The sequence below is a fragment of the Cygnus atratus genome, chromosome 2, assembly GCF_013377495.2.
Source record: "Cygnus atratus isolate AKBS03 ecotype Queensland, Australia chromosome 2, CAtr_DNAZoo_HiC_assembly, whole genome shotgun sequence".
NCBI classification, from domain to species: domain Eukaryota; kingdom Metazoa; phylum Chordata; class Aves; order Anseriformes; family Anatidae; genus Cygnus; species Cygnus atratus.
In genome coordinates this window covers 52,638,122-52,663,800 of record NC_066363.1, presented here as the reverse complement: position 1 = coordinate 52,663,800, position 25,679 = coordinate 52,638,122, and the positions used below count along the sequence as shown (strand labels likewise).

General features: G+C 39.0%; 1 protein-coding gene across 2 annotated transcripts; it reads left to right on the top strand.

Moving 5' to 3' along the window:
- The first annotated feature begins 660 nt into the window (after positions 1-660).
- Positions 661-24,495, top strand: RNF182 (ring finger protein 182). 2 transcript variants are annotated; one of them, XM_035549643.2, is made up of 2 exons: positions 661-769; positions 21,259-24,495. In XM_035549643.2, the coding sequence occupies exon 2, from the start codon at positions 21,495-21,497 to the stop codon at positions 22,230-22,232; it is 738 nt and encodes a 245-aa protein (XP_035405536.1). In that variant the 5' UTR covers positions 661-769; positions 21,259-21,494; the 3' UTR covers positions 22,233-24,495. The 2 variants fall into 2 exon arrangements, with proteins under 2 accessions (XP_035405536.1, XP_035405537.1); XM_035549644.2 differs by lacking the exon at positions 661-769 and adding an exon at positions 15,097-15,471.
- The last annotated feature ends 1,184 nt before the right edge of the window (positions 24,496-25,679 follow it).

Here is a 25,679-nt window from a genome sequence, read left to right as displayed (position 1 = left end):
CAAACAGTGTTGCTCCCTGGCCCAGCTTGGGCCAGCGGCGGGTCCCTTTTGGAGCTGGCTGGAGCTGGCTCCGATCTGCCATGGGGCAGCTGCTGGGCTCTGCTCACAGAGGCCACCCTGCAGTCCCTTGCTACCAAACCCCCTTGTCGTGTAAATCCAATACATAAGGTTAGATATAAGGTCCCTCAGCATTGTTCAATATTTTGAAATAAATCTTCTTCCTGTTTCCTCCATGGTAGACCTGAAGTTGTCCTATCCTCCCTGTGGGTGTCTAAGTCCTTGATGTTTATGCTATTAACAGTGACACCTTGAATAGCAGTTGTTAAATACATGGACATGAAAAATGATCTTTCTAGTCTGATCTATTTAAAAAGACAGAAAGGGAGAGCATCTTCTGACTGTATAGCTTATGTTCTTCATTGGCCATCAGGTGGTATTTTACACTTGAGAAGATAAGCATGGATGCCTGCTCATTTAAAGATCAGCTAATGATGAAAACTTCATTTCTAACCATCTCTGCCTTCTAAAAATTAGGAATAAACATCTATCTCCTAAGACAAAAACTTCCCTCTTTATGCTGTAAGTTTCCCTTAGCCTGAAATATGGCAGTTTATGATTAAGGTGTTAATGTCTTCCACAGGACAAAGAGAGAGCAGAGAACATACCAAGGATGAATCATCTGTTTTTATTATCAGTCATTCAGGCAATGTGGTGATGGATGGATGAGTAGATAGAGGCCAGATCTGTGAGCCAGCTCAGCATCTGGCAGGTAAGTCCCTGGAAGCTCACCAAAATGTGTTCTCAAGAATCATGTCTCTATTTTATATGTTATATTTTGCCAAATAGTATCCTAGAATACAAATCATCTTCTTCAGAAAATAAGATCCTACTTAAGCATACATAATTCCATAATTTTAGTGGAACATAAGCACGTGCATACTTGTACATGTGTTCAAGAATCTGAAGAAGGATGCTGTCCTGGATGGGGAGATAGAGAAACAACTCTTACAAGACTTAAAAAGAGTGAAGCTGATTGAAAAATTAATGGCATGCAGGTGATGTAAAAACAGAACAGGAATATTGGGTGTTGATGGATCCCACAAAATTCTCAGATGAATTAAGTTTCTAGTAAATCTTATGTCATCTGTCTGTTAAGAATAAATGAATCTGTCTTACGTGACTGCTTTGCCTGTCTATGTCACCTGACAGGCAAGTTAAAGCATTTTATAATCCTGGAAAGGAGAAAAATTGAGTGTATTGCTATTTCCCTATCCTTCCCTTGGTGTAACTCCCAAGACAACTTGTCCCGCAGTGGTATGCTGTGCTTATGGACTTAGCAACATTTGCATTATAGAGATTATTTTTATGAATTTGTTGTAATGTGGCCAACACAATTGAATTATGCTGAAGTGTGTTTGTTAGGGACTGGGGATAATTTTCAATGTTTCTATCAGTATAAATATAATGCTTCAGTAATGCATCTTGATATAGTCTTATTAAAATACAAGTTCTCATTGATTTGGGGACAGGGAGGAGGGAAGCATGTTATCATAATAAGTAGAAAAACTTCCTGGGGTTATTCTTTTTCATGCAGTTTTCTTATTCAGATGTGGCTATGAAAAAGTTAAACAGCCTTCTGAATTCATTCTGTTAAAATCAAGTCTTCTGCCTATTTTTCTGTGTCAGTGAAGTAAGATTATTCATAAAAAATGTTTGTCAGTAGTACAGGTCTTGTAATTTATTTTTCAGTTTTAATAACATTAATATCATGATACTTGACTTGCTATATGTCTTGTGAGTGTGTATATATATATGTTTGTGTATATTTGAAGTTCTGTATGTCTATTGAGAGGGCGAGGTAGCTTTTCTGCAGTTATAGTCCACACAGACACAAGCACATACAAATTTATATATGCTACCCTCTCAAGAGAGCTATTGTATTTGCACAATTTAAAATACTAATGCGTGTGTATGCGCACATTTATATTTGCCAGATAGGCTAAGGGTATCAATTGACATCACAGATACACTTGTTGCTCAAGGCAGAGAAACAGTTTCACACAATATGACCAGTAATGAGTGGCTTTGGACGTAACTCTATGTAGATGTCCAAAAGACAGTGTCTACCCACTGACCTGAAAGTAGCAATAACTTGTAACAGGTAATAATCCAATCCTGCTGTATATTTGCTACCTCCTCCTTTACTGCTTCGCTCTGCATGTATTTCAATGGCAGTTTTGTGTCTTTAAACTTACTTTTGTCACAACTCTTTTCATTTGTGGTCTGTGTGAGTGCAGGAAAGCCAAGCTCATTAGAAAACAGATTTTTTTTGGAAAGGATTTTCCAAGAGTTATTTTAAATGTTGTATTTTGCTGCTCACATACTAACAGAGTTGAGTAAAACACTCATAAAGGGCAAAAAGAAACCTAATATAACGCTATGACAGTAGTAACTCCCAAGACAGAAAGAAAATATACAATGGTCAGTGTATGACTGTCTGTATTGAGAAGTAAGGTCAACATTGCCCCACTACTTCTGGCCCAGAGCTCTATTTGAACAGTTAAATTTGTATTGGAAAGTTTGGAGAACTGGGGTGAGAGAGAGCTTCGATGAACCCTTGCTTTGATGTCTGTATATGCATAAAATTAAAAATTTGTGTGTGCATATAGCCCTTGCTGTACAGAATTCAGGGTCTAAACAGACAGAAGTACAGCAGGTAGAATATGTCAGAAGTTGCAAAGATGATTAATGTTATTTGGCATCACTTTTTAGTTGAAACTGATTGGAACGGTATTCTCTTTTTTTGTGCATTTTGTTCTTGTTTTTGTGTTTTTGTTTTTTTCTCTGTAGGAAAGACAGAAGAAATGGGTCTGGGGGGGAAAAATATGGATGAGGAGAGGGGGAGAGGGATTTCTGGACTGGTGTGTGGATGAGAATGAATTTCTGTTCTGGCAGTATGCCTGTTAAAATGTCTAACTTTGGACAACCAGTACACACTGCAATGATTATAACAAATTTTGTAGAGAATACATTGAAGGAGTGTGGAGCTCTCAGATAATAGACAAAGCCTGAAAGACTTGTTGAAAAATTCAAAGTGAATCCATAGACTGCAAGATCATATTGTTCTGAGGGGAGAAACATGTCTTAGGAGAGAAATTTCATCAGCATTCATAACACTAAGCAGTGGCACAGTTCCTGCAAAGCCTGCTCCAGAAATGGCGTCATTTGTCCGCACAAGGCCACTCAGACTGGCGCACAAATACTGAGCAGCTGCCCCGTGCAAACCCAGCCACCTATCTCCAGCAAAAGAAAGGCTCCAGTCAGACATGTGAATGGGTATTCAGCCCTCTGCAAAAGAAATTCAGCATGCCAGGCAGCAGACAGCAAGCAGCGTGCCTTCAGCAATAGGCAAAGCTATAACGGGCGAGCCACAGGGAATTGTCTTGGTAGGAAATGGGCAAAGGCCTGAGGCCTGTTCGGCTGAACCCTGTGGTTCCAGCAAGGACACTGACAGAGCTCCCTTCCTGCCTGCAGCTCCAGATGTCCACAAAGCTGTCCGTTTTTGTCCAGTTTTTCTTTCATAGTAGCAAAGAAGGGCACTTCCACTGTCATGCTGGAGATGGTCTGTGGAGAGCCGGAGGTCTGGAGCTGGGAGCTGCAGTGGCATAGCACTGCTCTGCAGCACCACATGCCCTGGGAAGACTGGGGATGAAAGCTGTGGCCATTGCGCTACTGCAGCTGGCCTTTAGGCTCTGGGGTATGCTAGGCAGATATATGCACCCGTTGTACCACTTTTAGAGTTCCTCTTAGTTACCTTTTGAGCCTATAAGGGCAGTTGTTAAGGAAGAGAGGAGCAGAGAGGCATCTTTGATCTCCCCCACCCAGACTGAGTGAATTAGCTAAATGGTGATTATCTTGCATTGTGCAATCATTACTGTTCATCACTCTGGCGGCCGGAAAGAGCAATCATCATAGTTAACACAAGGCACTGTGATAACAGCATTGCATCCCAGCTTTAAACTGTTAACACTGAGCTTCCGTGTTACTTAAGTAACTCCCTGATAATTCTGTTAAATCTTTATTTTCTTCAGTCTTGAATCGGCATTTAAATAGAGACATCTCATGTCCTCTGGCTGAAGTGGGTTTGGGTAGGCAATGGGTTTCTATATTTGTGTGCATGTCCCCCTCAATATTCCTTCAGAGTACTGATTGTAGTACACAACTGTGACCAAATGCTTTTCATGAAATGTCAGATACAATAACATTTAGCTAGAGAATTTTATATGCTACTTGCAAATGAAAACATTAGCTTATCAAGGTAACATTTAAAGAAATATATTGAGTTACTATGGCATTTTCAGAAATGCTGTGTTTTATGCCGGTTGAACAGCAGGCATTAGCAACAGTATTCTACCTGGTGTGATTTCTTTTATGAGGAGATGGTAGTGCTCATTTTCAATGAGAAAATAACAATCTCAGTTTTTATCCTGGAGTATTGTATGTCTGTTTTCCCCAATATACAGTAAGGTATTCAGAAACAAGTGTAGAGTGTGTGAGGCAACGTTTCCTCATTTGTAACCCTTCCTATAAATGCATTGTATGTTAGACCTGCTTTTGAAAATCAGAATCATTAAACAAGTCCTGTATTACAAAGAAAAATATCTGAAAATATGAGAATTCATGTAAAACACATGCATGCACACACACACAAACACCTTTATTTGATAGTGCAGTTCATGCATGATCCAAATAAAAATAATCAATGGTCAGTCCTGTTTGTGTGCATCTTGTAATGTTCTTTCACAGTACCATGAATGTGTGATGAATAAAGGCCCATGGATAAAGACAGGCTTACAAAAACTCTAACTTTGCTAAAGCTGAGGGCACTCCCTTAATGGCCAGCCTCATCTTAGAGGTAGAAAGGAGATGGATAACTTGGAGTCTAATCATCCCTGAGTGTGGCAGTGACCCAGCTGGCAATTCCATATAGTTAAGGGGTAAAGTGTCATCTGCCAGATGTACTTGGGGTGTATTTAATAAATCTAGGAGCAGTAGCAGACACTTCCAAGCTGGTGTGCTCTTAATTAGGGATTATTGAAGATGAGGGTGAATTAAGATAGCTTTGTTTCTTCGGAACAGCACAAAGTGACCTGTACCGGCCACAGGAGGCAGATGTCAATACCTGTCAAACTTCTCATATACTCTATTCAACTTCCTGCTGTCTTACAGCCTTGTGTGGCTTTTAAGACCTTCCTCATCATCTTGTTTCCTTTGTGTGAAGGGTAGCTGTGTGGGCATGAGAGTTGCCTTTTATCTGCCCCCAGAATCAGTGAAAGAGCCAGTGGGGTTATGAGCAGGTTCTTTTCAGTGAGTCAGGCTTTGGAATGTGTGCCTAGCGGGGTTGTGGATAGATTGTGGACCTTATCACGGGAGACATTCAAAACTGAAATGGATAAGGCCCTGAGCAAATACACCTTGAGAACTGTCTCTACTTCCGTAGAGAATTGCAATGAGAACCTTGATTGGTATGAATGGGATGTGGAATCACCAGGAGGAACAGCAGGAGTTGTAAGAATAGCTGATGATGGCACCCAGATTAGCAGATCATCAAGATCACAGCACACATCTGCATAGGTGCAATCTTTTCCAGACACCCACATCAGGAGACAAAAGTCAGTGAGTAAATCCTGATGACTCACAGAGGTGGGACCCCGCACAGAGGCTGCTCACTGTTGGTGCCTAAAGAGGACAAAAGGCGCATCCAGAGCAGCATATGGTTTCCAATCGAAAAGAAACTGGGAGATAGGATGAGGACTGGATAGCTGGCATACCTCGTCCACCGTGTCATTGCAAGGAATGCATCTTCATGCTGAATGTTGGGCAGACTACCTAGTTACATACATCTTGGTGCAACTGTTACACAACATTGCAATATTGTTTTCTAGACTTTTTATGTTTGGACAACATATCCTCCTGAGGTTCCTTCCAATACAAACTGTTCTGTCATTCTGCGATTTAACTGCAGGAATTAGTGGAGTATGTTCCACAGACTCCACAGCACAGGAGGTAAGATCAGTATAGCTTTATGGTCCTTTCTTAAATCTCACGTTTGGGATTTTGCTTTCATTCCAAATACTTATGTCCTCACTGGAAACACTTATAGTTTTTGGGTTTCTTTTTTAAAAATGGTTTTGAGTCACGCAGGTATAAGAAAAATCCTGAAGCATCTTCAGAGCATGGAAGTTACAGTTTCATTTTCCCAAAAGGGGTTGTGTTAACCATCTGTCAAATAATCTCAAGACTTGAAAAAATTCCATTCAGTGGGTCTTTTTGATCAGAAAGCTGTAAACCTCTGAAGTTCAGGGAGTTGGGACCGAAACATCATCTCAGTCATTGCCTGTGATGGGATCAGTCATAAACAATGAGGATTATGTAGCCTCTTTAAAATATTATATGTAAAATATTATATATATTATATATATTTTATATATATATATATATATATATATATATATATATATATATAGTGCCCAGACCGAACTCCTCACTTTGCAGGCTTCATCTCATCTTGTTGTTCATTGTACTGGGCTGACTCTGAGGCTGGAGCCACAAATTATCTCTACTGTTGGTCTCTGCTGTAATGCTGTAATAGACCCATGTTATTTGGAATCATGCACGTCTGTCAGCTCCATTGCAGCCCAGGTGTTGTGCTTGTTAGTTTGGATGTTTGAGTAAATACTGTTTCTTTACAAGCACTAAAAGACTTGCTGTGAATCCCATCATCCACTTCTTGCCCAGTCTTCACCCTTAATAGAATTTCCTGTTAAGAGAACCAAGCCATTTGTCATGTTGGCCTGACAACTCAGGGAGTAAGTGCTGTGAATGTGTCTCTTCCCTGCATCACTCCCCTTACACCCCTAGTCTTTCCTGTTTTTGTTTGTTTGTTTGTCTTGTTTTGTTTTTTATACCTACTATTTTGCATCATTAAGCTTGGTTTGGTAGTGAGAGAATTTGGTTATACAACAAAATCTAAACAGCTTTATCCTGCATTTTACTTTGGCTAGTTTTCTAACATTTCACTGTATCTTTTTTTTTTTTTTCAACTGGTATTTCCAGTTTCAAAGTGAATTCGAAGTTTTGTTTCTATGTCCTGTCCTGCTTTATCATTATGTTGCTATTTATCATGTTTATTCTCATCCGCATGGTAGGCAACAGAAGCCATGTAATTTCTCTATTTATTTTTGCGTTGTTCAGTACCAGATTTTCCTGTTACCAATTTTTGTATAACACACAAAATTTTCCTCATCTCCCACCTCTGCCTATGGCTTAATATTTTTTTACTTTGACTCCTGTAACTTGTAGCACGGAACCTGTAACCTACTCTTTACCAGCTGGGTTGACACTTTTATTGCTCCCCTTCCACATACCTAAAACCCTTCTATTTTGTCTGGCCATCTTCCTAAACCATGTAATTCTGAATCTTTAAAACTCCCCATAAATTCATCTTGCGTATCAGCTCAAACTTGCTTTTATTACATTCAAGGCTTCTTTCACTGTATGGGCTTCTGCTCCTTAGCATGCTGATTTAGAAATTTATTTCTGTAGATGTTCTTTACTTGCACTTACCTCCCTCTGTCCACTCTATACATAAAACTCTTTCAGATTTATCATACCACTGCTGTCTGTTTTATCTTGATTCAAGAATCCCTTCTGTAAGGATCCCAAGAATCTGAGATAGCAATCTTGCAAATTGTATTTTGTTCAGTGTTGCACACATGCAGCATCAGTGACTTAATAGAAATGAGTTCCACGGCTTTGCACAGGTATAAGCAAGGGTAAGAATTACTGTAGAGTGGTTAGAAAAAATAGTGGACATTTACTTTGAAGGGCCTTTTTTGTTCCATTTAAATTCAGTGTTTAATGATGTTCTTATTAAGGTGTCATTGTAAGATGTCATCCAATCTTTAAAGACAGTTATAAAGCATAATACTTAGTTTCCTTTTTTTAAATGAGCCAAAAGCTTACCAGGTGAAATGGTTATGGATTGCTACCGCTGGTGAGTAGGATCTTTCAAAAGCCAATGGTGTAGTGCTACTGTGGTTCCACCTGGTATATTCACAGAATATGAGACAAATGAGAACAGTGTTTCATTTGGACATGATACCAGTTCTGTGTGAGTGCATCAAATACTGATCGAACATTAAGTGAATGAAGTAAGTCCTTCAGACTCGATATCCTGCCAGTGAGGCTGCCAAAATTTGTGTATTCATAAACACCATCAGTGAGATCTTGTCTGTTCCTTTCTGCACGTCCCAGTGTATTAAAACAGGTTTATCTTTTTGGGTAGGGAACAGCATTCCCCAGTTTTTATGAATTGCTAAATGACATTACATTTCTTTACTGAAGATGTTTCCTGGCTGGATTTAGATACTTTAAAGCATAGATGTTTGCAAGACTTCATAATGTGCATATATAAAAAAATATAATTGCATGCAGATAACTTGAATATCAGAATACATGCACTGCATTTAGAACAAGAAAGCAGCTTTCTCCTCAGCAATCAATCTTAGATGTATATGTAGAACTTTTTGTTGTTTAAACACATAACTTGGCATTTTCAACTAATCTGGAGACTGGATAACTTGTTTAGAGATAACCCTGTCAAAGAAAAGTTACTCCTGTAAAGCCATAACTACAACAGATCAGTTTGATCATTTGTCCTGATCCAGCATATAAAGCTGTGGTCATTGCTGTGTGACGTATGATTGGCTTTTTGCAGCAATCATTTGGTCTGGTGAATCCACTTAACTTAACGTTCCCTCTCTGAGCAGCTGCTTCTTCCTCAATCCACCTTTTGTCTTGTGATCCATCCATATAGCAGTGTTCTGTAATGGCCTGCAGAAATCGGCATCTTGTCTGGGAAAAATCACAGCAGTTAAAGTTTCTCAAACCTTCTACTGCAAGCCTTGTTTCTTCAAATACGCAAGACGTTAATTAGCATGACAAAACTTAGAAATCTGGCATCTGAATGTAGGAACACCACCAGACATGATATGAATAGCAACATTACTATAAAGTTTTGAGTAAGTGCAGATGAAAGTCTCCATATCAATCACTTACCAAGGATCTGTTGTGGCAAGGAATCTCTCTTGAGGAGTAAGGGATCTCTGCAGCAGACGTGACCTTGAGAGGCGTCCCTGCTCAAGGGGAGATCCTATTGTGCAGCCAGCTGCCATGCAGAAGAGTTCAAAGGGCTCTTGGCCTGCTCACTATTTATGGGGTACTATGATGGACTAATAGTCATACTGGGTTTTGGCGCATGCTCTTTTCGCCCTCAATTACTAAGCAAGATGTCTGCCAGTTTTGCCAGCACCCAGTTTAAGCTGATGTTGTGGTCAGTCTCTGCATCAGCAAGGCCTTGGGTACAACAGCCAGTGTTTGAGCCAGGTAGTGGCCAGACCGAAGGTGGGTGGGGAGTGTGGGAAGCACACCATCACACCAAGTTATTCTGAATCTCCTGAGGACCAAGTTAACTTAGCTCATGCAGGACAGTGTGTTGTTACAGCTAGGTTACTTCCAGTACCAGATCTGGCTCAGTTATATCTACACCGCGCTGCAGTTTGAAGCATAGATGTACCTGCTGTTGCAAAATATGCCCACCACAATTAATGGGAAATGTCCTTTAGGGTGTGCTTTCTGAGGGTGCCCTCCAGAAGCAGAGAAGGACAGATACAAGCTCAGAAGTAGAGGACAAATATAAGCTCAGATGTCCTCAGGTAATAATTATTTGACTCTGGAGAAGACAGCAGAACTGGATCTTACTCAGTTTCACTGAGCTCCTTCTGTCAAGAAGCCAAGCCCAAGGATAAAGGTACTTGAACTTGCTATAAAATGTGGTCCATGTTTGCAGAGATGTGAGAAAGTCATAGTGTCACAGTGGATGCTATGCTGCCTCTTGAACTGATTATTAGTGCAATACTCGTAATCTTATCAGCCATGGTCTAGTAGGCTATCAAACAGCAATATGCTATATTGGTGCTTCAAATATGGAGCTTTCCGTGGAAAAGTAATAGCATAAATGAAAACCAATGCTTCTCACCTGCTAAATAGATACTATGCTTCAGTATTCTTTTTTTCTAAATCATCGCTTTCTTGCAAATTATATGAATTCAGCACACTGGAAATGAAGGTGTATTGAAATATGTGTTATCCTGTAACATCTAGTAAATAAGGTCACTAACTCATCTTTCTAGTATCCCTTCTTGGAAAAGAGACTATGTAGTAAATAGAAGTCTCTTGAATGGTCAAGTTGCTTATGTAAAAGGAGCGTAGAAGAGCTTCGTTAATACAATTATTTTAACAAAAGGTCGTCATTTAAAGCAATTGGTATTTTAAAATGTTCTTGGTAATGTTTCTGTTCTATAAAAATATCTTTTCTTAGTTAGTAGAAGGCAAGAAATGTTTTTAATTTCCTGCTTTATTCCATAAGCCTCAGCCAAACTGCTCAGTTGTGCTACAGTACTAGAAAAACTGATAACCTTGGGAATACTGACTAAAAAGCTGCTTTGTTGCTGGGATTTTTGTTATGTTAAGGGAAATCCAGAATTTGTGGTCTATTTTCTAGTTTGAACTTGCACTAAAATTTCCGTTCATCATGTCCAGTTGAGGAAATACCAAGATCTGGTCTCAGCCATTAATTCACACTAAACCAGGTAAATAGCTGAGTATAGTAAATCTCAATGGACTTTTATTTTTGTTTTTTAAACCTTTAGAATTCCCTTTTATTATTTATTTCCTTTCTAATTAGTTTAACAGACAAGCCGTGTTTGAGTATGATTTGATTACATCCAAAATTCCTGAAGCAATGTTTTCCTTTTCTGTATTTTTATACTTTAAATGTACTCAGTGAGCACCATTCAAACATTTTGATTTAGTTCAACATTTCAACTGTTATATAGTTACAAATAAGATCAAAATGCCATAGAGCTCTACTCAAAGCAACGACAATTTCATACCCTCCACTGACTTAGTGAAAATTGACCAGTCTAATTCTTTTGGATGATGGAAAATTAGGAAAGCCCAGGTTGTCCTTGTCCTAAAATAGAATTAGGCAACTCTTGCTGAAACACTTTTTCCAACTGCTTTGCAGATTCAAATTGATCAGATTTAGATTTGATTGGATTAGCTGCCTTTGTGGCAGTATATTCCGATCAGAAACACGTGAGAGGGATGCACGGTCTAAGCTGCTGTTGTTTGTTTAAGAGGATTCCTATATTCCTCAGTGGCATAAAATAAAAGCTGTGTCTATCATTTGACACAAATCAATTCAACTCCTTTCATCTGTGTTTTTTAAACACGTTGGTTCTTTATTTTTTCATATACCAGTGTCTAAAATTACAGGCGTGCATGCAGTAACTTTTCTGAGTATTTTTCTAGTTTCTTTGCATGCAGTAACCATGCATCTGTGAATCACTGCTAGACGGAAGTGGAGTTCCTGTAATACTTCTTCATTTTCAGCAGAAGCACTCAGATTTGAAAAAAAAAAAAAAAGAAGATGATTTTCTTATGACCATACAGGTCATAGATTGTAATTAGCTTACTGTGAGTATAAAAATATAACAAGAAATGTTTCTTTTTTATTGTTTCAGGGAACTTTCATTGCCAAAGAAAAATGTTTTTTAAAATTAGCTGAAAATAAGGCTGGTTGGTAAAGGGTAATAATATCAAGTGCTTGGAAAAAATAGGCAGTTAAAAGGAGTTTAGTACGTTTGTAATATCGTTTTCCTTGTACGTAAATCAGGCCAAATCGCCCTTTTACTGCAGATATTCAGTAAGAGGGATACACATGTTATAGTCAAAGCTAACGTTCCCAATTGACACTTGTATGTTGGGATCATTCGGTTTCCATGAACGCAGATGAAGACATACAATTTATCTTGTTGACAAGTGGTAAAGCTCTACTAATACTGTATTTTTTCATGTCTGGATTTTTGTGTGTTCACTCTTTTAAAAAATATATAAGTAATATTCTTAAACATTTTTTCTTAGTTATGTCATTGCAATTCTAATCTTACATAATGCCGTTGAGTGAAAACAGCATATATGCCATTGTTTGACATGCCAACTATTGCTATATTGCCAGAATAATTTTCATCCCAGCCATAACTATTTTTAGATATGTGCCTTAAGTGAATTAAATTAAATACTAAAATAACAATTCACTATATCCAGGTTAAATTATTGTTTCCTGAGACCCATCCCTTTTCTTTTCAAACTATTGGAACAATCTATAATGCTGGTGGACAACTAGGCCTGGAAAAGTTGTTTATAAGTGTAAATCTCTGTTGAATATGGATTATTTTGACCTATGTTTTTCAAACTAATTGAAGTAACTAATTGAAGCAGAAAACTTTGTTACCAATTATATGTAACTGACACATAACCTTCAGTGTCAGTACTGTCCTGTATAATCCCCCACCCTTTTTATTTTGTTTGTAATAACCTATCTAGATAAAATAGAATAATAAAATCTTTTTATATAGTCATATCCTCAAAAACGTCTGAAACAGAATGAACCAACTTAAACATCCTTGAGTGTTGGGCAGATTGCTCTTAATGGCAACAGAAGAAGAAAAAAGTACAGATTTGTTCTATTCTGGGATTATTTTTAGTTCCATTAAGACAAAGCTAATGTAACATTTCCTATTTAAATCTTATTTTGAAGGGTAATTGGAACTTAATATAACGCATTAAAACTGGTTCCCCTGTGTGAAGAGGAATTTCTCATGGAATGACGTAATCAAGATTAATTTTCTGTGATTTTGTCTCACCTGGTTGCTACCAAAGTATATAACATAGAAAATATGCCCTAAGAGAAGAAAACCAGTTCAGTCATATTTGGGGGATTTTGTATGTCACTCAATATCTTCTAGTGCAACTGTATTTTTTTAAAAAGTTATTTGTTTGTACTTCTGGACTTCTTTTAATTGCTTACATTCAAACATAAAATAGCAAGCTAAACAAGGAGGTAAACTTCCAGATATTCTGAAATCTAACATAAAATCGCAATGTCTATTAATAATGTCTAATTTAAAGATAAATGGTAGACATATGTGGAGGTCAGATATTTAAATATGCTTATAATAAGAAATACAGGGAAGCTTTTTACTTCTTTATCATTTTGTATCTTTTCAAGTCATATTCTACAATCAATGTCCTACAGTCTCTTCAATTCTCAGAAGAGCTTTTAAAGGACACACAAAAACTGAAACAAAAAAATGGAACTCCATCTTATTTGAGAAAACTGCCCCAAAACACCCCTGCTACCAAAGAAGAGAATGTCTAAACTTTCTCTAAATTAGTGATCTTAAGGTAATGAGTTGTGACATGAAATATTTTCTTATTGGAATGGATCACTTCTTGGTTTCAGAGTCATAAAGTAAAAGCCATTGTCAGTAAGAAAACAGTACAAGAGAAAATGCTAGACCAGCCCAAGTAAGCAGGTTGTGAATCAATTAAGACATGTTTAAAAAGTAATTCTGTTCAACAAGCATATTTCTAGAATTAAACTTGTTACAATTTTAGATACAAATTTCAAGCCTTTTCTTTCTACCTGTTCATTTAGTATAATTAAGTCTGTTTAAATGGACAGCTATTAAAAGAGCAGATCCTTTGTCCTTTAGTGGTTTTGTTCTTAAGGAGACCACAAAGCAACCCACAGCCATATGTCACATTAAGTAGTCATTCAGCATATTGCTATCCCAAGAATTATTGGAAGAGGTTTTGCTTGTGTCTACAAGCCTAACTAATAACGCATTTCTTTTCTACATCATAGTCAGTTTTAAGATTCATATCAGTACTGTAGTAGCCTCCAGCTAGAATGAAAGTCATTCAGGAATAGTGTGGTTTCAATAAGGCATTTGCTGTTTATTAATACCATTTTCCACTACTACCTGACCCATAATGCAAGTTATTGGAATAACAAAAAAAGTATTGCGAATGATATTGCTAAGAGGAAATGGAGTCTGGTGATATTGAATGTGTACATGCAAAGGCTGTAGAAGGTACTCTAAGAGCCAGTACCACAATATAGAACAGAGTGAACCCTGTGTTAGCTGAAAATATATCTCTGCTTACTTTCCAGATTGGTGGGGGTGCAGGAAGAAAAAACTCAAACACGTTAACTGTTTATTTTTATTATTACTATTTTAGATGATGCATTTATATTCCATGACTTCTTATGCTAAATGATCAGAGCCCCATTAACTCTGCTTTGAACGTGAAAAGCTCTGATCTCCCAAATTTGGTATTTTTTTCATATTATAGTATGGTAGAGGATTAAGAGAGACCAGGCAAAGACTCTAAATGTTTTAACGAAAACTTCTTATAAAAATAATTGTATTTGATATTAGTTACTTGTGAAGCAGTCAATAATATAGAAATATTTGTTGTGTGTATTGCAGAATCTCTCTTCTGTGTATTTTGGGGGTTTCTCTGAGAAATTACTTCATTGCCTATCCCATTAAAAACTGCTTTCATGAAAAGGCATTTTTCATAGCAGTTTATACAGCTGACCATAAACTAAACGTGGCTCATTATGCCACATTCTGTAGCTTTTGTGTAAAGTCACACATTGATGAGCGCTGACAGGGAAATGCCCATTGTTAAAACCCATCCAATGTTAGTAGAAATGTGGCATGAAGCAGGTTAGACATGTGATAGCTGCTGGCAATTTGAATGTACTCTATTCAAGTGTGAGATTAGTAAAGCAGTTTGGGTTTTTTGTTTTGGTTTGTTTGGGATTTTTTTTGCATTGTGCTTAGCACAAGCTGGAAAAATCTAGTGCAATGGTCATTTCCTGCTGAGTCAGAATGCTGCAAAGCTGTTTGAATGTGAATGCAGTGGTCCACTGGAGATGGTTGTTTCCTGGTCTATGCTGGAGAAGAGATTGCAGTTTGTTTGGGGAAGCCAGAAGTGATCAAAGAGCTTCTTTGAGTTTTCTGAAGGAAAGTATTTTGATATGTTTCTAAAACCCTCCTTTCAAAGCACAGTTTCTCTCTTTAGCTGCTTTGCTGTATTTTCTTTCCGAGTGAATTTCTAACATTTGTGAATATGTGGTTGCTGGAAGAGATAGCACTTCAGAGTGTTTAGCACATAATATTGAAAGAGGCTAGAAAATAACAGATCTGTAAAGATAACTCTGGATTACTTAACAGAAGTAATTTTAGTAAATGGGATTTACCCAATATATTTCTCTAAACAGAAATCTTAGCATATGGGTATTTCCATCCAAACCAGAGAAGTTGGACTACTTCCTCTCTTTTAGCAGAATCAGACTGAAAGATCTCCGAACTGTATTCCTGCTTTACTACTAATTTTGTTTCCCTCCCTTCCACCAGTTTTTCCCTGTGTGGAGGAGAATAGACATTTCCTTGCAAGTGAACCTCTGCAAGGACTTCTTTTTCTTGAAAAGTAAGTCTCCATGTATTTATTTCTCTCTCTGTACTTTTTTCCTTCTCCTGTTCCCTAAATACACTTGGCTTGCATTTAGAAGAAACACTTTGAAAACCTTTCAGAATATCACTTTGGGTAGCTCTATGGATGATGATATCATATGCAAGTTAATCATTGACCTCGTGTTAATTTGCCAATATTTCACATATAACCTATGATTACATTAACAGAAAAGAAGTGTTAGAGATAAAGGATAAAAGGTTGGCTTGATAAACTGGGCAAGGATGATCTTTCATTAGAGAAGGGAGGCACGAATTTCCCATTTTCTTTGCCAGGCCAGCATGACTGAGCTTTGATATTGAGAGTTTCATCTACAACTAATTGTTTCTGGCCCCTCATAAGCACATTTTGCCTGCAGAATGTTTGATAGACAAGTGCAAAGAGCAGCCGTAACACACTGCACAGCCCATTCACCTCACTCCACACCTGGAATGAAAGCCTGCAGCCTGCTTCCAAGCCATGATTAGTAGCAAACTGACGGATGGACAATGGCTCGTTCAGGCTGGTGTAGTCCATTGCGCTGTGTCTGGCCATGTCTGAGGTGGCACACAAAAACGTGCTGTTTTTATTCAGTCTGGTTCTGTGGGTGGCCTTCTCTTGCTCTCAGGGGGTGATACTCCCCCTGCTTCTGGGACAGCCCTCCAGCAGGCTGCTGGGTCTCTGCAGAGGCTGCTGTCATTCTTCTGTCGTCTGGTTGGGTTGCCTCTCTGTCTTCAGCTTTTCTCCCTTTTTAGTAAAAAGGTCAAGTAGATCAGACTTCAAGGTACAGGCCAGGTGGCATGGGGAAGAGAGGGAGTTGGAGTAGCACCAGGACTAAAGTGAACAGGAATGATGGATTCATTGCTGCAATCCATACCAAGACAGAACTCTTACAAAAGACAGGTGCTTGTCACAGAATAATAGATCTGCTTGTTCTTGGGTAAAGTGCAAAGGATGCTGTTATCATTGAACACATCTAGCTTTTTTATATTTTGCTCTGAAAGCTGCTGTTCATAATAGCCACAGGAATGAAAAGTTCTGCAATTGGACTGTGTTGATCCCATCAGAAATGTTCTGTGGAAGACAGAATAGCAAAAGGTATCTAGGCTTTCATATAGAAATGAATTCATATGTAAAATGAAAGAGTGATCATCTACAAGACATGTTTAGCTACACAAGCAACTGTCGGCCTGATACCGCAGTCAAAAAAGGGACAAAGCTGCTCATACAGACCACATAAAGTGAATTAAGGATACCAGAACATTGAATCATGGAATAATCATAATAATAAAAAAGTGTCTTAAAGAGAAGAGGAAGACAAAACACAAACACACTTCCTTTTTCTGCATACTACTGCAGCTTCTCTTGCTTTCAATACACGCAACAAGCAGATGTATGTGAATTGCTACCTTTTTGGTGGGAAACTGGAATTCAGAGGAGCACCATTTGATCTGTTCCCTATTTTAATTCCTTATTCTGCCAGTTTCTAGTAAATATTCACCTGGGATACATCTAAAAGACAAGGCAGAAAATCTTAGACAATAGAATAGAAGTTGCTTGAAGGAATAATAGTTGGCCATATTTCTCAAGAAATTTCTAATTTTCTCAATAAATTGGGTCAATTTGAAGTCAAATTTCATTTAATTTTTTCAGTTTTCTAATATTTTTCCATGTCTTTGGTTGGAGAGCTTTTTAGGGTATGTGGCATATTAAGCTCAAAAAGGTGTCGGTCTTCAATATAGAAAAAATGAGTGGGAAAGTAGGTATTGAGGAAAAAAAATAGAAAATTGCCTAAGAAATCAGGTAAGAGAATAAGACGGAAGCAGCATCTAAACATAACAGATCTGAGAGGGTAAAAAGAAAAGAAGTCTGAATATTAATAGGAATTAGTGGACAAATTTTTGTTTTCAAAGGAAAGGATGTATAAATGCAAAGTAGTAGTCAGTGCAAATCACACTAGAACGCATAAGGAAAAATGCAACATCTAAATCAAAGAAAAAGGCAAATGATCAATGATGTACTAACACATTAAAACGTTTTGAAGAGGCTGTGAAGAGAGAAGTGTGCTGAAAGTATCTCTTTATTGTACAGTACATACGGTAAAAAGTTTGAAAATAATTTGTAGAATAGCTTATGAATGAAACTACAATAGGAGGATCATTGTTGTCTGGAAATGAAGGAAATGATCCCAATTTGCTATTTGGGACTTGGAACAGAGTCATTACTCCTTCTATTAATGCTAAATTTGGCAATGTGATGCCAGTCTACAGGAAGGGCAGGAAGGAGGATCCAGGGAATTACAGGCCTATCAGTCTGACCTCAGTGCCAGGGAAGCTCATGGGGAAGATAACCCTGAGTGCCATTACAAGGCACGTACAGGGCAACCAGGTGATCAGATAACCCAGTCAGCATGGGTTTATGAAAGGCAGGTTCTGCTTGACTAGCCTGATTTCCTTCTGTGATAAGATAATCCGCTTAGTGGACAAGAGAGAGGCTGTGGATGTTGTTTACTTGGACTTGAGCAAAACATTTGATGCTGTTTCCCACAGCCATCTCCTGGAGAAACTGGCTGCTCATGGCTTGGACTGATGTGCTGTTTGTTGGGTGAAAACCAGGCTGGATCATGGGGCCCAAAGGGTCATGGTGAATGGAGTTGAATCCAGTTGGAGGCTGGTCACAGGTGGTGTCCCCCAGGGCTCAGTACTGGGGCCAGTTTTGTTTAACATTTTTATTAACGATCTTGGTGAAGGGATCCAAGGCAGCCTCAGTAAGTGTGCAGAGGACAGCAAGTTGGGTAGGAAGGCCCTGCAGAGGGATCTGGATAGGCTGGACCAATGGGCCACATCCAGTTGCATGGCATTCAACAAGGCTAAATGCCAGGTGCTGCACTTCGGTCATAACAACCCCATGCAGCGATATAGACATGAAGAAGAGTGGCTGAAAAAGTTGCCTGGAAGAAAAGGACCAGGGGTTACTGGTCGACAGCCAGCTGACAGTGTGGCCATCAGGACTACGGAGGTGATCGTCCCTCTGTACTTGGCTCTGGTGAGGCCGCACCTCAAATGCTGTGTTTGGTTTTGGGCCCCTGGCTGCAAGAAAGATACTGAGTTACTGGAATTTGTTCGGAAAGTAGCAAGAAGATGGTGAAGGGACTAGAAAGCAACATATAGGAGGAGTGGCTGAGGGAACTGGGACAGTTTATTCCGGAGAAGAGGAGGCTGAGGGGAGACCTTATTGCTCTCTACAACTGCCTGAAAGGAGGTTGCAGCAAGGAGGGCGTTGGTCCCTTTCCTCAGATGCCAAGTGATAAGGGGCAAGGCAAGGGCCTCAAGTTGTGTCAGGTGAGGCTTGCTTTGGGTATGAGGAAGAATTTCTTCACTGAAAGGGTGGTTAGGCCTTGGAATAGGCTGCCCAGGGAGCTGGTGGAGTCGTCATCCCTAGAGGTATTTAAGAAATGTGTGAACATGGCACTTAGGGATATAGTGTATTACTGGGACACAATGGGTCAGGTTGATGGTTGGACTTGATCTTAAGGGACTTGTCCAACCTAAATGATTCTATGTTACTGATCTGAGTTCACCTCAGGCACAGAAAATTAATGATACTCGTGATGTGAAAGTTCAAAACTATAGCTTTGTTTGTTAGCTTTTTTCTTAACTTTTCAGCAGTACCTTGCCTTCATGTGGGTTGGCATTTCATTTTCTTAGGTCTGTTTTGTGTTTTTTTTTTTTTTTTTTTTTCATCCTTTGGTATGTTAGTATCTGGTGACATTTATATATGCCGAAAAGTTATCTAAAAGATGATATTTGGAATGAAATAAAAAGGGTAGTGGAATGAAGTAGGAATCCTGAAGTGTAACGAAGGATAAAGGTTAGGTTATAAGAACAGTAGGAGACGTACTTTTTGTCTTGTAGAAGATATTTACACTCTGAAAGTTAGGGATCAACCTTCTTATGTTTGCATTGCCTAATTTGTGGAGCACACTACAAATATAATCACGGTATGAATAATAAAAACAATGGTGAGGTAGAGATGAAAACTAAAAACACTAAAATAAGGTGGAAGAGGCAGATTTTTTTTTTTTTAATGAATGGGATGGGGGCAATGTCTGTTATAAATTCTTACAGAAATATGTTTTTTCTTCACTATGTTGTCTTTTTTTTTTTTTCTTCTCATCAGTGCATTGTCTGTAGTGTTAACATCTTTGTTTTAAAATCCAGGAAGCGAGTTTTAAAAATTCAGTCACTAATAGACCTAATATTGTGCAGAGCATTAAGAGACAGAATGGCAAATACTCCAAGCACAGTAAAAACAAAAAGCCCACGAAAGAAATTTTACTATACATTGTGGTTGGCAGGTAAAATGTATTGATGAAAGGAGCATATGGCATGAAAAAGGGAACTTTTTGCCTTGTAGGAGTGAGTAAAAATTTACTAAGGAAGACAAATTTATACTGAAAGGAACCAAACATTTACTAAAACCAAGAGTCAAGAAACAAGTTTATTGAAAGAGAGCCACTTCTTTCATATTGCATGTGCCTGCAGTTTACTGGTAATACAAGAGGCAGTTGGACCCAAGTGCTGACCCATTACCAGGGCAAGTTTCTTGCTACAAAGAGTACCCTGGCAGTGAAGGGGAGAGAGCTTTAAAGCCTGCAAAATTGCAGTGCCACACCCGTCTTTGTGAGGAAGCATCTGCTTGAATCTGGGAGAAGTTTATATCCTCTGGCAGACATTGCCATTGTGTGAATGCTGGTAATTATAGCTCCCTGTAGCCCTGGTTAATGTTTTGTTTTTAATAGACAGATTATTTCCTGAAGTCACGAAAATGTGTGGTTACATAATATGACAAAACATTTGTTACGGGAGGCTGATGTGTCTGGTGGCAAAAACACTGCACAGGATGGGAGTGCAGCAGAGCAAGCATGCCACAGGCCACTCCTTAGCGGAGGTGTGAAACAGCTGTCACAGCCATAAAACTCTTGGAAGCCAGTACATCTGGAAAATGCCCTTGAGAGACACGTTAGCCTTCACCCTAGCGTTTTCATTATCTCTGATCGGCTCTGTGTTTAGCAGCTATGTGAACAGACAGAAAAAGGAGTTGTTCCTCAAGCAGCAAAATTAATAAAGCCTGATCGTTTACAAATTTGACATATCTCCCCATATAGTTCCTTACAGTAGCTCCAGTCTTCTTCTGTCCCCCCTTCTCCCCCTAAAACTCTTCATTGTTCCAGAGTATCACCAGTTTCCTCCTGTGTTGTGCTCTCTACTTGAACATCAGGCAGCACGTGGCCTGTTCAGAGCAGAAGCTGGCTGTGTGCTGATTGACCATTGCCCTCCGGGTAGAGTGATTGTTATAAACCTCTCCTCCCTCCTCTACCCAACTTCTAGTGTTCACTACTTTTTTAGAAACTTAATTATCTTCACTACTGCTGCACCTCCGCCAATTTGTTTGAAATTGGGCAGCAGGTTCAAAAGTTATCTAGAAAGACAAAAAGCACCAGAGGCTAGGTCTCATTTCCTTAGGAAACCAGGGTTTAAACAAGCAGTCACAGGTCCGTAATTAGATTGCATCTTCTGCTGAGAATTTCGTAGGCTGAGGGAATCAAAGTTACTCACAAAGAAGTTTTATCAGCATGACTGCCACATAGGTCTCATCTGCCATGGAAAAAAATTACTGTGGAGGTATATTTAGCAAAGGAAGCTAAGCTTATAAAAAGTATAACTTCCTTGTTTCACCTGCTTTTTCCTTTTTTTATTCCCACAGAAATTCCATGTTGTCTTTTTCAGATGGATGACTGGCTAAGAGAGGACATACAATACAAAATCCCTAGCAGAAGCTGAAAATGGATGACTTCTACTGATGCTTTTTGATAGCTTCATCTCCTCTTTTCCTGTTTGAGATGGGTGATATGATCATCAGGAAAAAGTTCTAAAATAAGCCTGAGTGGCATCTTTATCCCTCGACTCCTCTTTCCACAAATCTACAAATCACCAGAAGAAATGACCAGTCAACTACCAGAGGAGTCTGTGGAAACCCAGAGCTCAGATGAGCTTGAGTGCAAGATCTGCTACAACCGCTACAACCTGCGACAGAGAAAACCAAAAGTGCTGGAGTGTTGTCACAGAGTGTGTGCCAAATGCCTTTGCAAGATCATAGACTTTGGTGATTCTCCTCAAGGAGTCATAGTGTGCCCGTTTTGCAGGTTTGAAACGTGCCTGCCAGACGATGAGGTTAGTAGTCTTCCTGATGACAATAACATCCTTCTGAATTTAGCTTGCGGGGGAAAGGGAAAGAAGTGCCTACCAGACAACCCAACAGAACTGTTGCTGACTCCCAAAAGGTTGGCATCTCTGGTCAGCCCTTCTCACACTTCTTCTAATTGCCTGGTTATAACAATCATGGAAGTACAAAGAGAAAGTCCCCAGACTCTGAACTCAACACCTGTGGTGGAATTTTACAGGCCTACAAGTTTTGACTCTGTTGCAACCGTGTCCCACAACTGGACAGTGTGGAACTGCACATCTTTGCTCTTCCAGACCTCAATTCGGGTGCTAGTTTGGTTGCTAGGTTTGCTGTACTTTAGTTCCTTGCCTTTAGGGATTTACTTACTGGTATCTAAGAAAGTCACCCTTGGGGTTGTCTTTGTAAGCCTTGTTCCTTCAAGCCTTGTTATTCTCATGGTTTATGGCTTTTGCCAGTGTGTTTGCCATGAATTTCTAGACTGCATGTCTTCTTGATAACAAATACAGTGAAATAAGATGCATTGCCACGTGTAGCATAGTTGATTTAGCCTGTCTCTGTATTCTTATTTATTCGTATTGTTGTCCATCCCACTAAATGGAAGCAGTGACCCTTTTTACACGGTCCTTTTTTATTTGATTATTTATTGTTTTTTGTTTGTTTTATGTTTTAGCTAAGTGTTGGGCATAAAATTTACATGCTGATTTTAATGGGCTGGGTTGTAGAAAGGCATAAAGGAAATTTGGTGCCTGCTGCTGCTGCCACTATTCGGATGAGTAGCTCTTTGCTTTGTATTGGCTTGATCATGTAAGTTAAGGCTGTAGGATCTGCCCTAGAAGAAATTAGTACAACAGGCACCTTCCAGTTCAGAGTACAGCATCTCTTAATGCAAAGCATCTCATGCTCTGGAATATCTGTCATTTCTGGTAGCAAATGAAGTCACTTTGTTAGTTAATACTAGAAGAAGAAGAACTTATCATTTCTTTCTCCAGTTCTTGTTATAGCAAAAATATTTGTGGGATGCCCAGTGGTCAAAGATTTTTTGTGTTCTGAGACATGAGGAACCTTTTTTCCCCCCCATGCTAAAAATGTGTCTCCAAAACACTTTCCCAAACAGAAGCCCACTTTACTTGTCCTGTAGTTGCAGCTTCATCTGAGAAACTCCTGTTAAAGAGTACTTTTAGGGACCCAGCCACACATTTGCTCTCTTCTAGGGATGCTTTTTAAGTGTGCATACACCTTAGTTTTTCTTTGAGGGTTCAGAGATCTGCAGACTTCTCCATCTGCGTTCCATAATGATTACCCTCCCTCCCAGCATTTCCACCACCACATGACATTTCCAACCCTTTAGTCCTTGTGATAGATTGTCTGACCAATTTCATGCGCAACTACTTTTGGGTAGTTAATGTGGAAAATTTCCCTTATGTGACTTCAGCTGTCACGATAGATCTTTATTCCTCATCATTAGGAAATGAACCTACAATGACTAATACACATTTCAGAAAAAATCTGAAATGGTTAACGTGGCTTTTTTATTTGTTTTTGTTGTTTTGTTTGCTTTCTGAGCTCACAGAATAGGCACTGTAAGGAGGTACTGTGACTTTGGGGAGGATTCTGTTTAGTGCGTTGTCCATAATGTTAAATACCCTGAACTCCCTCTGTCACCCTTGTGAGCTGACAGCACCCTAGGTATGGCAGTTAGCCTGACTGGACTAGTTGAGTTCAGAAGAACTACTGATGATTTACCATTCCACAAATACAATCAGGCCCTGTAAGGTTTGCTTTTATGTTGCATGGTTTAGGCTACTTTTTCCAACTACTGGAAGAGCGTAAAAATAAGAAATGTTTAATGCTTGTGTGTATAACTAGGTCTAGTCAACACCACAGCTGCAACCTCATTTTTCTGAGCACAGCAGGGTGAAAACTGAGAAGAAGCAGTTGATCAGTGTAAGCACAGCTTTTGGATCAGGTGCAAGATTTAGTAATCTCAAGGCAGTGTAAGAGGGAGACGGGTTGGCTGCGTGAAGACTGAATGTATGGCCTAACAATATATTCTTAGAGCAAACTGACTTTGGTAAGAATGAGAAATGCCAACAGGAAAAGGAGATTATAAGTGGTTGTTGTGTCTATCAATGGGGTTTGAAGTCAAGTTGGTCCAATTTTTGTAGATGGTACAGATGGTGTCTACGGTTTAATTCCTATTGAAATCATGGGGAAAATGTGAAAATGTGAAGGTCCTGCTTTTCTTGACGCTCGAGTTTATAATAGTGCATATATATGTGTGTGTATGTATATATAGACACATATGTAAGAAGAAAATATATAGCAAAATAATAGTTTTCAAGTGTGTGGAGTTACAGAGCTGTGTACTGAATGGTGGAAGGAAATGTTTCAGACTTTTCTGTAATCACTTGATAACAATTAGAACTAAAATACTTTCAGAATTCCTAGAAATGACTATTCCGAAGTAATTGTTTTTAATGTTTGTTGTAAAGCACATATGGTTAGAAGAGCTGTCATCTCCAATCCAGGTATACTGCAAGGTTTGACTCATCTATGAACTCATAAATTTTAAATATCCAATAGCAATCATGTCACAAAAAAGCAAGAAAGATAGAAATCTATGTGATTTACTAGTACTTCATAACTTTGGGAGAAGATGTATTTGTAGTGTTAGGGCTTTATGTATTTTAGGGTTTGTTCAATTTGTCTGAATATAATATCTCTAATAAAGGGCTGGCTAATACAGGAAGTAGGTTTTGCAAATGTGTGATGTATCTGTTTTACCTCTGTACAACGTGTCTGCAGTGCTACCTGTTGTCTTTCCCTTTTTTTTTTTTTTATTCCATTTGATTATGATTATTTTAGCTCCATCATCAGATATTTTGTACTCTGTTTTAAAACAGAGCCTAATCTTGGCAGGATTGCACTGGTTACATATCACAGCACAAATAAATACACTTGTTATTATACTTCACTATTTTTAAGACTGCCACACAGTTAAATTTATGCTGTTATTTTAGACTGTGCTGCAATACTAATCCACTCAAAAATGTGAGTGCAGGAAAACATACTGATTGTGTAGATATTCCGTTGCTCAGCCAGAGCACGTTATTAAATCTTCGGTCTCATAAAATTCCTGTATGACTTATAATATGGCCATTGAGAATTGCCAGGAGGTCTAAATCTCAATTATTTGTAGAAAAGACATGAGAAGATATTGCTGTGAGGTTGAGGCTAGAAGAACTTCAGCTATTACTATTTAACTGTTTGCATTCTCTACCACCCTTAAAAATTCATGACCTGTGAATTCATGAAAACTCATGACCTGTGTCCTCTGTGGTGGAGTAGCTCTGCTGAAGTCTGTATAAATGGGGCTAGAACCGAATCCTGGCCACCAGTGTTTCCCTCCCTTTCTGTGGTTTTTGCTCTCCGTGGAGAGTTATGTCTCCTGTGATGGTAAAATACTGCTACAGTTATGCCAAGAGAATTTTCTTTGAGTAGGATTCTGTTCCTGCTTTGCCCAGAGACGTGACTCAACAAGGGACAAAGTGTTATAAATTCATTACCACAGGACTATATTACCCCAAATAAGGTGTTCATTACCACAGGATTATTTTACCCTAAAAGGTGTGTGGTTTTTTGTTTTGTTTTGTTTGTCAATTCCTACTTATCTTACTCTGTGAATGCAGACTGCATCCTCACCAGCTGCCAGTTTACAGTGCGATATAGCAGTGTCCGCCGAGGGCTGGGGCTGAACGATGCAGAAGCAGTCATGGGACACAGTATCATGAGAATGTTGAGGTGGACCTTCCTCTGAGCAGGACCCCGTGAGGGACGAAGCTCTCCTGCAAACACGGCCTGAGCCCAGAGCCTGAAGAGCGGTGACCAGAAAGCGTGTTACGCGCGGAGCAGGCTGCAGGGAGCAAATGGGACGGTGCAGG

Coding starts and splice junctions, on each gene's coding strand:
- RNF182 (XM_035549643.2), top strand. CDS start 21,495: ATGACCAGTCAACTACCAGAGGAGTCTGTGGAAACCCAGAGCTCAGAT.